The sequence below is a fragment of the Cibotium barometz genome, chromosome 13, assembly GCF_041138505.1.
Source record: "Cibotium barometz isolate CiBa-2024 chromosome 13, ASM4113850v1, whole genome shotgun sequence".
NCBI classification, from domain to species: domain Eukaryota; kingdom Viridiplantae; phylum Streptophyta; class Polypodiopsida; order Cyatheales; family Cibotiaceae; genus Cibotium; species Cibotium barometz.
In genome coordinates, this window is record NC_141058.1 from 28,340,879 (window position 1) to 28,355,060 (window position 14,182).

General features: G+C 43.8%; 1 protein-coding gene across 2 annotated transcripts in view; it reads left to right on the top strand.

Moving 5' to 3' along the window:
• LOC147632565 (oxidoreductase) overlaps positions 1 to 13,111 on the top strand; it is a 34,310-nt gene extending 21,199 nt beyond the window's left edge. Inside the window, exons 2-6 of one of the 2 annotated variants that reach the window (XM_086807346.1) lie at positions 11,404 to 11,567; positions 11,743 to 11,781; positions 11,921 to 12,033; positions 12,124 to 12,328; positions 12,620 to 13,111. In XM_086807346.1, coding sequence (XP_086663472.1) covers positions 11,525 to 11,567; positions 11,743 to 11,781; positions 11,921 to 12,033; positions 12,124 to 12,328; positions 12,620 to 12,933 — 714 coding nt within the window. In that variant the 5' untranslated portion in view covers positions 11,404 to 11,524 and the 3' untranslated portion in view covers positions 12,934 to 13,111. The remainder of the gene's footprint in view (positions 1 to 11,403; positions 11,568 to 11,742; positions 11,782 to 11,920; positions 12,034 to 12,123; positions 12,329 to 12,619) is intronic. The other variant, XM_086807345.1, reaches the window with a different exon arrangement.
• The last annotated feature ends 1,071 nt before the right edge of the window (positions 13,112 to 14,182 follow it).

The window sequence follows — 14,182 nt, forward strand, 5'->3', positions numbered from 1 at the left end:
GCTGGACACCATAGGGTACACAGGACACTATCGTTAGTGAAACACACTTCTTATTGGCCAAAGATGAAAGGATATGTAGAAGATTATGTTCTCAAGTGTCAAATTTGTCAGGCAAATAAAGCTGAACGTTTTAGACAGGTTGGGTTGTTGCATCCTTTGTGTTGCAAATCCCATGGGAAAGTATTTCCATGGATTTTATTACCGGATTGCCAAGAACACATCAAGGCCACGATTCTATTTGGGTTGTGGTAGATCGCTTGACAAAAATGGCTAGATTTTTACCGATCCGGAAGACTATTACCGCTACGCAATCAGCACGGCAGTTTATGGAGCAATTGTTTAGACTGTACGGATTACCGCAGGACATAGTCAGTGATAGGGACTCTAAGTTTACGAGTGATTTTTGGAAACTTGTTTTTGAGAAGTTGGAAACAACTTTGAATTTGAGTTCCTTAGGTCATCCTTAATCTGATGGCCAGATTGAAAGAGTGAATCAGATTTTGGAGGATATGCTTCGAGCATATGTATCCAAAAGACAGAGTTCATGGGAGGATTATCTTCCTATGTTAGAATTTGCATATAACAGTACTAAGCATACGAGTACAGGTTTTAGTCCTTTCATGCTTATGTATGGTTTTCAACCTAGATCACCTGTTACAGTAGGATTCTCTGACTTCAGCACGATGCAGCACGTAATTTTTTGCAGGATATGCAAGAAATGTTACACGTTGGGAAGGAATCTATTAGAAAGTGCTGAAGACCGAGACAGATTTTATTCTAATAGTAATAGACATCGTTCACCCAGAGACTTCTTTGAAGGAACGATGGTGTATTTGCGAGTTCCGAAAGATTCCGAGACTTTACGGGCAGGTCGATCTCTGAAATTATCTCCTAGATACTGTGGACCATTTCGTATTACACGAAGGATTGGTTCAGTTGCATATGAATTGGATTTGCCTTCTCATGTTAAAGTTCATCCTGTATTTCATGTCAGTAGACTTAAGGAAGTACTGGGTGGAACAGACCAGTTAGTTACTTCTCAAGAAATTATAGATGTCGAGGACATGACATTTGTTCCGCACGAACCTGAAAAGATTCTTGGATTTCGTGAAAGAAGATTGTGTAATACGCTTATCACGGAATACAAGATCAAGTGGAAGGATTGTGTTGAGGAGGACGCTACATGGGAGACATTGACTACTCTTCAGAGAGATTACCGTGGCTTTTTAGTGAGCTCAAGAGTGAGGAAGGGGAGTATGTCATGTGCACAGTGTGTATCTACCGTGTGCTACACGCACGCAAGACTAGCTTCGAGGTTTGGGAAAGCTTGGAGTTAGGCAGGCTGATTGGCGAGCTGATTACATTAGGCTATGTTTTTACCCTCGACTCAGGAGTTGTTTCATGGAGCAGCAAGAGGCAGCCAACTATTGCCTTGTCATCTACAGAGGCAGAGTACCGGGCTGCTTGTGGTGCTGCTTGCGAGGTGGTGAGGTTGCAGAGGTTACTTGGCGAGATTGGGTTTCCATTGGCGGAACCCACGGTCATCTAGAGTCACTTTGTTCGTGAAGTTTTTTGCTGATGACATCTTGCTAGAGTTTTGTTTGACGGAGGACAATGCGGCGGACCTCTTCATGAAGTCTCTACCTCAGGCTATGCTTCGGCAGCACTCCAGCTCACTGGGGTTGGTTCCACATCCAGGAGCTGAGAGGGGGTGTTAGCAGTGATCTCCTGTCTGTACATTATCTCACAGAGGGCCTTTGTTGTGGGTGTGCCCGCCCTATAGCTTTTCTCATTTTTCCCCATCTCCTTGTATTTTTTCCCTATTTTTTTGGGTCGTGGGGCAGTAGTGTGCTGGCTGTCTTCAAACCTGGCCTACTTGCATATACTGGCCGACTTGCTTTATTATGCAGCTGTCGGCTGCTTTTATGCTGGCTGACCAGCACTGAGGGGTGATATAAATATCACATAGTCACCAGGGAACGGGAACGGATATGGGAACGAGGGGCCAATCCGGAACGGGAACGGGACCCCTTGCAATCCGGAACGGGATCCGGAACGACACGTTATCATATTTCAATACACATGAGTAGACAAATATACAATTAAAAGCAGGTAAAAAGAGACAAATATACAATTGAAAGTAGACAAAAAAAGACAAGAATTTGATAGCAAACTCAATGACCTTGTTCATATTTAGAAAACCAGAAGTACAATAGCTTGTACAATGTACAGCCACATAGTGAAAGCTAGAATCTAGATAGCTAAGAACAAAGAAACCTAAAGTCCTAGGTGATATCAAATAGGTGCAAAGATGTCAGCTAGATCATCCATAGATGCATCATGCATCGATGCAGGTGGAGGTGGAGGTGGAGGTGGAGGTGGAGGGTCGTCATCATCCGACTCAGACTGTGGCTCCATATCTATGAAGCTCTCATGGTCAAAGTCACCACTAGCAACCTGGGCTAATAGTCGCAAGTTGGCTGACACATACACAAGGTCATTTGTTCTGGTAGTGAGTAGCCGATTTCTCTTCTTCGAGGCAACATGGCTAAAAACACTCCATAGTTGCTCAATTGGAGAAGAACTTGCATTCTGACTGAGAATGCGCATTGCAAGCCGTTGTAGCTCTGGAGTACCCGATCCGTAGTTCTCCCACCAAAGAGCACCTCCCATAAGTGTCCTATCTTGCTGGGCATCTGCTGAACCAAAATTACCTGTCTTTGCTCTGTACTTTCCCAAATCAATTCTAATCTTGCTTCTCATCGTAGCATCAGGCACCAATCTGGCAAGGATTTTGTCCCAGCCATTTGTGACTTCTTCATCCGATTCCTGGCCTTTGCCTTGAAACTCTGGATCAATCACAAATGCAGCTGCATGCATTGGTGAGTGATATCGGTCCCACCTTGCTTGACACAAACTTTGAAGTTCTGCCTTCTTTGTTGTGTCGGGCTCCAAAGAAAGGATACGCTCCACCATCTCGTCCATGCCCTCATAAACTTTGCCAATGCAAGGTTTTTTCCCATCCACCATACGCAGCATGTAGATAATGGGCTTCGTAATGTTGACAACATGCTCAATCTTCACCCACAAAGGAGCATCCATGATGTGGGTGTAACAAGTTGTTCCTTGTGTGCTACGGGCAGTGGGCCACGTGCTCCACTCATCACTCACTACAAGCTGCTTGAGAATGTTATGGAGTGCAACTAGCCTCTCTAGCATAATAAAATTATATGCAAAACGAGTTTCCGAATATTTTTTAAGATCCAAGTTTGGGGATCTTTTCCTAAACTCGGAGAGGCTAAATGTGTGCCGAGTGATGAATGAAACTGTCTTTTCCCTTTGCTATGCATGGTGCTACCCATGAAAGACCATCAATGTCTTTCAGAAGATTATTCAAGCCATGTGCAATGCATGGAGTGAATGTGATGTGTGGATACCTTGCCAAAAGAAGGTCGCCTGCAGCTCGATTTGAGGCCTCCCCATCACCAATGACCTGGATCACATCTTGAGGACCCACTTGCTCAATTGCCTCTGCCCATTCCTCCACGATGACGTCGGCATACTTGCCCGTTGGAGAGGCATCATGGGAAGACACAAAAAATGTGTTCCCTCGAGAGTATGCGATGATGCCATGGATGGAGCGAGATTGGCTATCACTCCATCCATCACTAATGATGGAGACACCGTTGCGTTGCCACCCTTCCTTGACGTTTTGCATGGCTTGCTCAACAGCTTCCTTTTCCTTTGCCAAAAGCGTGGTTCGAAGGCTCTCCGAAGAAGGGGGAGTGTAGGTTGGTCCAAATTCAGCAATGAGACGAACCATTTCCCGAAAATAAGGGGACCTTGCCACATTGAAAGCGATGTGGTCATGGTAGAAGAACCTTGCAATAGCTGCATCCACGGCTTCTCGTTTGCGTGGATTCCAAGAACCCGCAAGAGTTCTTTGCGTGCCTTTGGGGGGTGGTGGTTGATGCACGGAAGAAGAGCCTACGGATGTGGAGAAGTTGCTTGAAGGAGTTGTAAAGAATGATGGGTTCGCAGCCATAGCTCTTGGAGGAGGAGCACGAAAAATCACTTCATTATGCCTAGCTTCTAGCTCTCTCTTTTTCTCAGCTGAGATTGACAAGCATGGTTGGATTTCTTGTCCCGGCTCATGGATTAGGTGACCTCGAACTCGGTTGACTCCCCCATGTTTGGTGCTGCCACAATAGCGACATTTCCACTTCCTAGCTCCGCCGCCTTGATTGGCCTCAAGAATATCCACCTCATCCCACCATGACCATGCTTCGTTCTTCTTGGCTCTCTTGGTTCCCTTAGGAGGCATTATATGAGAGAGAGAGAGAGAGAGAGAGAGAGAGAGAGAGAGAGAGAGAGAGAGAGATTGTACTTGGCTTTGAAAATTGAGAGAGAGATTGTACTTGGCTATGAGAGAGAGAAAGCTGTCTTGGTTCCCTTATGAGAGAGAGAGAGAGAGAGAGAGATTGTACAATGTACTTGGCTATGAATAATGAGAGAGAGAGATTGTACTTGGCTATGCACACTGCAAGTGCACTCTGTAGGTTTTTATAAGCTCTCAGAGAGGTACGTTTTTTTTAAAACATTGATATTGACGTTTTTTTTTGAACGTTGCAAGGCAGCCTGGCAGGTCTTCTTTCAACGTTTAAAAAAAACGTTGCATAATCTTTTTTTTTTCCCATGTTTTTTTTTAGGGGTCGGCGGCGGCGCTACTTGCAGGTATCCGTTTTTTTTTTAAAATACAAAGGGTGCCCCAAACGTTTTGGGCACCCGTAACCCAGCTTGTCCAAAAAAAAGAAAGAACGATGCGCTATTACGCTGCCGGCGGATTTGTGACGTGGAAAAAAAAACGTAAGGGGTGCCGCTTTGCGAATCATGGAAAAAAAAATTAAACAAGCGTTCCTCCACGTTCCGCCGTTCCCTTGTTCCATTACTCCACGTTCCCCCGTTCCACACCAATGGAACGGCGTTCCCATGTGACTATGAAATATCACCCCTGGCCCCCACACCTCTTGTATCGGGTATTGTACCGGATCTTGTATATAGTGCAGAGTTCATACAGCTTCACTCTCTCTCTTCTGCGTTTGCGTTTCTCCACACAGTTCTGCGTTTTTCAGGCTGGCGGTTCTCTTGCGTTTGCTCATCCTCTTTATGGTGTCTTGCTACGTTATGCTCTCAGCAGTTTATCTCATATCTGTCCATGGGTTTTTCCTATTAGAGGAGTGTCCAACTGATGAGCTCAATACTTGCTTATATAGTTGATAAGTGACATGCCCTTCGTTTAAGGTCACTTTACACTGGGTCATTGATTATTAGATTAACTAACACCTGATTAGTACTGTTAATTGGCATAAGCCTAACTTCTTCATTAATGCCACATAGTTATTCCTTTAGAAGACTTAACAGTGGGACCTCAGCAAATGTCCCAAGGGGAGGCATACCAAATCGTCAGATACCAAGGGCTAGCATAGTCTCTCCCTCTCCACAAGCAATGCATTTTTCTTCCAGGGGATGAATGGCTGACTGAAGAGAAAATGGGGACTGCTCGCTTGATAAAATGGTCAACTGTCCCATAAGAGTGGCCAGCCATGGAAAGAGCATCTTTTTTTATGATCAATGGGAGTATTGACTGCCACACTTTGTTAGCGAAAGCTGTCTTGACTTGCTCTCTGTATATACTTGGTTTGATGTCTGAAATTCGACCTTTTAGTTTATGCCTTGTACGCTCGACTTCATAAATTCATTCGCTTGATTTTTGCGCTTTGGTTTGCTGTGCATCAAATGCTGTAACAAATCCAAACGGAAACCTTGCTGAATTTATGTCTTTTTTTCCTCCACTCCTAGAGTTATTTTGATTTCACCTACCCTATTTGTTGTGGAGAGGGACCAAATGATGTGATTTTTGAAACAACCATTATGACTTATCAAATTCTATGCTACCTTCCCGGTTGTATGTGGTGCCTTGCTGGTTGCTTGTTTGGTGTGTCACTCTTGTCTTGGGCTTGCACCCAAGTCGTATTAGCCAAATAAATGATGTTAACCATGGTACTAATTGATAGAGGAGCTGCATCAAAATTTGGTTGAAGTGTCATCTCAAGGGAAAAATAGCATATGTTGTGTAACTCGCGGCGGTGCTCGGGGGACTAGGGCCTTTGACACACTTGTTGATACCATCAATGCATATCAAAACACTTAAACATGGCCACAACCTTAACACATATCCATCATCACTTTGCATAAAACATAAAAGCTGGACAAAATATCCACAAATGCTGAAAATGGATCTTGCACATGTGACACCACATAGAGGCCGGAATGGGCCGACCCCCCCCCCCCCTCCCCTTGGAGTATTTTATTACCCAAGGAGCATAATATCATGTACAAGCTTTGAGGGCCTTACTCTCCCCACGGGAGATGCCGGATTATCCATATACAAATGCCATAACACAGCCCAACACGAGGCTACCAAGCCGGAACATAGGCTGTAGAAATGCCGAGCCAACAGCATAATCCATATACCTCCGTGTGGGTACTGATTCTTTCCCAACCACGGGTCTTCATGCAATAGAGCTGGTACAGTAAGTACAACTCTCCATTCAGTCGGTATAGTAGGTACAATGGTTGGTACAGTCGGTACAGTGGTTGGTACAATAGGTACAGTGGTTGGTACAGTCGGTACGGTGGTTGGTACAGCAGGTACAACAAGTACAAATGCTGATACAGCATGTACAATGACTAGCATAGCAGGTACAGTGGTTGGTACAACAAGTACAGGAGTGGGTACGGCCGGTACAATGGGTGGTACAGCAAGTACAAGTACAAGGATTGGTACAGCCCGTACAATGGATGGTACAATAGGTACAAAGGCTGGTACAACAAGTACAATGGCTAGAAATCATAATAAATGGTTAAATACCCTTGCCTTCAGTATTTCTTCGCGATGGAAGCCTCCAAAAGAGTCCCCAACAGCCGGTATTCTTCATGGGCAGCCTTCAAGAGAGAGAGAAAGAGAGTAGCCATCATTCGGGCAGCCTGTAACGGTGGTAGAGGCTAGTGTGCAGCAAGAGAGCCTCTATTAATGAAGAGAGAGAGCTCCAATTTATAGATTTGGGCCTCCCATGAGCTAAAATGGCAAGAGAAGGCTACAATGACAAGTGGAGAGCCACACAATAGCTGAAGTGACAAGTGTGAGGCCGCTTGTCTCACTTTTATTCACTTTCTAACAAGTGTCAGGCCACTTGTCTCACTTTGGCGCACTTTCTTGCCACATGTCCCAATCTAAGAGATGGGTCCTTCCATAAACTTTATCTCTAAAAATATCCCAACTGGTAGACATTCTGTCATAGGCACTTTGCCAACTCTTGGTATCTGCTCAATTCCGGATGTAATGACGCGAACAGAATTTCCATCGGAGTCGGGCCAAAAATAGCAACTCTCCTAAATTTTAGGAGTGTGGTCCTTTGTATTCTAGGATAATCTCCCATTTCCAAAGCTTGTACTTTCCAAATATTTAGACGTCCTGGAGTCCACCAGATTCCTTTCATACTGGGAAATGCCTAGGCTGGTGACATCCTTTCCAGCTTCTTAAAAGTTGTCCGCAACTTTAATCTTCAAGCCATATATTCAAGATATAATCATGTCCCATTAAGTGGGCGAGACGAGATAGTCTCAAAAATCCAATATAACTGAAGAATCCATGTCCCAAAGAAATGGGCGAGACTAAATAAGTCTCCATAATAGCAATATTAAAATCATGTCCCAAAATAAACGGGCGAGAATTCCGTGGAAGATATGCTAGACACAGGCACAAGAGCCAATTGTGTCTCAATCACCAATATCAATGAGATAATCATATGCCAATAAAAATCACCAACGAGGTGCTAAGACACTAAGTGCCATGCACAAGAAACTAGTGCCTCGCACAGAAACATGTTCTATGCACACAAACTGGAGCCATTCAAGAGCACAAACCATGGTGACGGAAAAGCTGGTTCTCCATAGTTCTAGCAATCCTTTCTTCCAATCCCAACAGTTCCCATGTTCTTCCATACAATCCCAACTCTGATCAACAAGCATGGTGTGGAAACAATGAAACACTCACTCCACAATCGCAACACGAATCCATTTGTATGGTGGAGTGTTCATTGAATTGCCCTCTCACAATCCCAACATGAATCCACATGCATGGTGAGATGAACAATGAACCTCTTGGCCTAATATGGGGAGATAGTGATTCTAATATGGCATAAAGATAAATAAATCCATGTCTCAAATAAATGGGCGAGACAAAACAATCCCATAAGTCGAGATATCATAATCCATGTCCCAAGTAAATGGGCGAGACAAATCAGTCTCCTGCCAACAAGGCATCGGTCCACATGACCCTTGGCATAGACATACGTCCTGTGCGTCCACTTTACCACTTGCACTCCGTGTTGGTACTCTGACCACCACACACCTTGGATGAGAGGTGGGCTCAAGTAACAAGATAAAACAATCACTTGCAGGCATAGATAGCCTGGTGTTCCATAAGCATTTTTGCTACACATAGTTTATAGGCATTTCGGCCACCAATAGTTTGTAGGCATTTCGCCCACCAACTCACACTATCCTCTCAAGTGCTCATGTTCCCTTCCATCTGCTCTCTATTGTTCCACCCAGATATGGTAGAAACAATATTCAAGAGAGCACGTAGGACAAGAGAACACTACACACGGCATGTTGTGCTCAACACTACCCTCTGAAGTGCCCATGTTCCCTTCCATCTGCTCTCTATTGTTCCACCCAGACATGGTAGAAACAATCTTCAAGAGAGCACGTAGGACAAGAGAACACTACACACGGCATGTTGTGCTCAACACTATCCTCTGAAGTGCCCATGTTCCCTTCCATCTGCTCTCTATTGTTCCACCCACACATGGTAGAAACAATCTTCAAGAGAGCACGTAGGACAAGAGAACACTACACAAGGTATGTGAACCATGAGTTCCATAAGTCCAATGCATCCCAAATAAAGGGAGCCAAAAAGAATAATCCATAAACCTGAGGATAGATCCAAATCCCTAGAAAAGAAGTCCAGGAATCCATAGACCTGTATACCATACCTCTTACCACAACCTCCGTGCTAACCACACACCTTGGAGTAGAGGTGGACTTTTATCTATAAAAGCAGTATATCCATGAGAGATTCAAATATTTCTTCTCTATAAACTGGGACAGATTCGTCCATAGAAATTGCTTGTGAAGGCTAATATCTATATATATCTCGTCCAAGAAAGAAATCTCCATAGATATAATCCATCCCAATAAAGAGAGCCATAAACAGTGTTTCCTTGAAACCATCTCAAGGCAAACAACACCACCTTTCTTCTTGCATGGCTATGCAAGGGTTAGTGAACATCAAAAATTCTTCACAGTAAATAGCAAAAGCACTAACTTTGCAAACTTAAAGTATACTTAGGTTTTCTCTGCCAGGTTGGTCATGAAGCCAAAAGAAATATCTTCTCACCATATCCTTCAGATATCCTCAGATATATCTCCATATAGATTGCCTGTAAGCTTGATAATATAATCCACAATATCCATATGGAAAGAGTGCTAAACGTGTGTGCATAAAGCCAACTCACACTTCCAAGATAAAATTTTGCGAATTCATAAATCCTTAGATCAACAAGCTGTCTACTGCTCATGCTCATGCTCATGCTCTTGCTTCATAGGCTATGAAGTGGCTGGCCATGCTTAATAGCAATGATGGTAAGTGTGGTTCCCACTTGAGACCTTTTCTCTTCCTTATTGATAGAAGGAAGCCTCCGCTTCCAAGAAAGCCTATGCTCTGATACCAATGTAACTCGCGGCGGTGCCCGGGGGACTAGCGCCTTTGACAGACTTGTTGATACCATCAATGCATATCGAAACACTTAAACATGGCCACAACCTTAACACATATCCATCATCACTTTGCATAAAACATAAAAGCTGGACAAAACATCCATAAATGCTGAAAATGGATCTTGCACATGTGACACCACATAGAGGCCGGAATGGGCCGACTCCTCCCCTTGGAGTATTTTATTACCCAAGGAGAATAATATCATGTACAAGCTTTGAGAGTCTTACTCTCCCGATGGGAGATGCCGGATTATCCATATACAAATGCCATAACACAGCCCAACATGAGGCTACCAAGCCGGAACATAGGCTGTAGAAATGCCGAGCCAACAACATAATCCATATACCTCCGTGTGGGTACTGATTCTTCTCCAAAAACCACGGGTCTTCATGCAATAGAGCTGGTACAGCAAGTACAACTCTCCATTCAGTCAGTACGACAGGTACAATGGTTGGTACAGCCGGTAGTGGTTGGTACAGTAGGTACGGTGGTTGGTACAGTAGGTACAGCAAGTACAAATGCTGGTACATCATGTATAGTGACTAGTACAGTAGGTATAGTGGCTGGTACAACAAGTACAAAAGCGGATACAGTTGGTACAATGGGTGGTACAGCAAGTACAACAAGTACAAGGATTGGTACAGCTAGTACAATGGATGGTACAACAGGTACAAAGGTTGGTACAACAAGTACAATGGCTAGAAATCATAATAAATGATTAAATATCCTTGCCTTCAGTATTTCTTTGCGATGGAAGCCTCCAAAACAGTCCCCAACAGCCGGTATTCTTCATGGGCAGCCTTCAAGAGAGAGAGAAAGAGAGTAGCCATCATTAGGGCAGCCTGTAACGGTGGTAGAGACTAGTGTGCAGCAAGAGAGCCTCTATTAATGAAGAGAGAGGGCTCCAATTTATAGATTTGGGCCTCCTATGAGCTCAAATGGCAAGAGAAGGCTACAATGACAAGTGGAGAGCCACACAATAGCTGAAGTGACAAGTGTGAGCTTGTCTCACTTTGATCCACTTTCTAACAAGTGTCCGGCCACTTGTATCACTTTGGTCCACTGATGGGTCCTTCCATAAACTTTATCTCTAAAAATATCCCAATTGGTAGACATTCTGTCATAGGCACTTTGCCAATTCTTGGTATCTACTCAATTCCGGATGTAATGACGCGAACAGAATTTCCATCGGAGTCGGGCCAAAAATAGCAACTCTCCTGAATTTTAGGAGTGTGGTCCTTTGTATTCTAGGATAATCCCCCATTCCCAAAGCTTGTATTTTCCAAATATTTAGACATCCTGGAGTCCACCAGACCCCTTTCATACTGGGAAATGTCCAGGCTGGTGACATGTTGAACAAGGTCAAGCAAATGAATTTTTAAAGTCGTGTGTGTAAAAGCTTCAGAGCTTAAATTAAACAATCAAATTGCTCTACACAAACACATCAAACCAGGTATAAACTGTTGTAAAATGATCATGGGTTTGTATATATGAACCAGGTATTGCTCCCTTCTTTGACGTTATAACAAGCAGAGGAACAGAAATAGGCAAGTTTATTTCTTGATTTCTTGATTACGATAAATTTGCTCGTACATACTACAGGTTAATGTTGGTGCAAGCATGAAATGGAAAACTTTAAAGAATCGGAGGCTTCAGAACTGGGGTATGTTCCAGCCATCAGTGCATTTAATTTTTTAATAAGCGAGCTATTAGCAGAGAAGCCCTGATATCAGGAACAGCTGCTATAAAATTGCTGCTAGCTAGGAAGCATCAGAAGTTGGTTTTTACAAGAAAAACATAAAGTAGTGGAATTTTAAAAGCTCCTTGTGTGTCATCAGGTGGTGTTGTGCACGAAAAAGGATTGCTACCACAAGAATGTAGGTATCTTCTCAGGAATCTCATTTCGATGTCTGCTTGGTTTTGTGCATGGGCGCATGTATGTGCATGGGCCTGCTTGTGTGCGTGGGTGAACTTGTGTTTGTGTGAGTCAAGGCCATTCAGTAATGCTAGTTGCAGTGCCACCATGGCTTTCTGTTTTGACAGGAAATATCTGTAAAGACTTGGGGCTTTACCCCTCACTCATAAATCACGTGCTTATCAATGAGTATTTACCAGGTCAAGGAATCATGGTAAACCGTAACTCGCATTTCACGGTTTGAATTGCAGAGCTTACTTATAGGGATTATTTGCTTACGTTGTTTCTTTTGTTCAAGCTGCAGCCACATCAAGATGGTCCGGCGTATTTTCCGGTGGTGGCCATCTTATCCCTTGGGTCTCCGGCTGTAATGCAGTTTACTCCTCATCAACGATTGCTAGACACCTGTGAAAATCCTTTTAACATGTCTGTTACGCAACATGCAGCGGTGGTCTCTGTAGTTTTGATGCCGGGAAGTTTGCTAGTATTCAAAGACTCTGCATACCAAGGTTTGTCGTGAGTTATCTTGTGTTTGGTTTTATCCAGAGCTGTTGGGGTTTCAAACTTGCCACCCCTTAGATAAGGAGAGACCCTAGGCATTTTCAAGGTGAAGGCCCCAAAAGGGGTTCACCTTAAGAGGCCAATTGGCCACCGCATTCACTTGACTGTAACTCCCTCTTATGTACCCATCCTTGGAGGAATCCCATAAATACAGGTGATGTAATAGTGAGTGATGACTGATCACTTGGGCAAGAGCTCGGGGTCTTGTTTTTGTTAACTTGTGCGTGTTACTTTGGCAGATTACCTGCATGGTATCAATGATTGTATCGAACATAAAGTGGATGAAACAGTAGTAAACTTGGACAAAATCAATCTGTATAATGCTGAACCTCTACATTTGGCAATGCCAGAAGACTTGCCTTGTGACCTTCCTACAGAAGACACTGAGACCGGTTCAAAGCTCGAAGGTCCACAATCACAGGAGTCTCTTGAGGAAGAAGATGCCAAGAAAGCAGTTTTGGGTTTTAACAATATCGTGAAGAGAAATGGAACCCGTGTATCTTTGACGTGCCGATTGGTAACCAAAGTCCACAAAAAGTTATTCAAGTTTTAGGACTGTTGAGGGTCAGCGTCTCCTACTTTTCTGAAGGAAATGATGAGTGCAATTAAGTCAATGGGTTTGTATCTGACATAGCAGACCCTTCCCAATATTGGTAGAATTAGTTGATTACCTGGAATACTCTTTATCTCTTGGTGCTTAAACCATCTAATAACTCAATCAAATTAAACTCTATAGGTGCTAATGGTGCAGTTCTTGCAGCTTCACATCTCGATCTGAGGGAAATCGTCCATCAAAAATCAAATTATACGTGTAGACCACGAGGAAACATAAGGGCTAAAATGAGTGGGTTGTATGCCCTATCTCATGTAAAATTTTGAGTTATTGTGGACTCGGTAGCAGGTAGAGTCGATTATGGTTAGTGGGTTCAAGTTTATGCTGGGATTAGGATTAGATTAGGGTTGGACCTTAGTTGCCTGGTTTTTGAGGTATATGATGTTGCTTGGCGAGCGAGTCGAGAGGCTTCCTTCCCTTGTTATTGACATAGGTGTTTCATTAGTCTTAGTCTAAGGCTATGATTCAAAAAGTAGTACTCTTGGCTGGGCTGTTGTTAAGGGCTTAGTTTACCACTGCTCAGTTTGTTTTGTGTTGTAGGATCTTATTGATGCTTGGAGGACAGAGAGAATACGATGCCTGCTTCTAGAGGTGTCTGTGGAGGGTTGGTCAACCATGGCTCAAGTTAGTAAACATTGATCCAGCTGTTTATGTTCAGTGTTCACATTCCCATGGGTGGTGTCATCGTGTAGTTGGATCTCTGCTGGTGCGTGGAGGACACACGGAGAAGATGATCCCCACTACTGCATGGGAGGACGTGGGAAGAGAGTCCTCTTTTGTTAGTGGTTCAGGTCAAACAACACCCACGATGCCCTCAACTCGACCCCTTAAAGGTCAATATACTCTCAGCAGTTTTGGTACTATAGTTCATGCTTGGTTCACTGTGCGCTTGCTAGCCTATAGCGTGGGGTATGGCAATAAATTATTGATTAAGTTGGCCTGAAGCTATATGGGTTGATCTCATCCATATCTTATGGGGTTGTGTCGAGCGCCTGGTAGGGCATACAAAGACAGCAGGTAGCCTTCTTCCACACACCGTTCTTTACAAGGAGGGCACGGTCATCTGGCATTACAGGCCACCTGTTTGGCTTCCTCCCCCCCCCCCGTGATGTAGCTTCCCTCAGAGAGTGGCAAGTCCCCTTGATTTTTTTTTTCAGTTTTCTTACTGTCATGGACATGTTTGTATCTT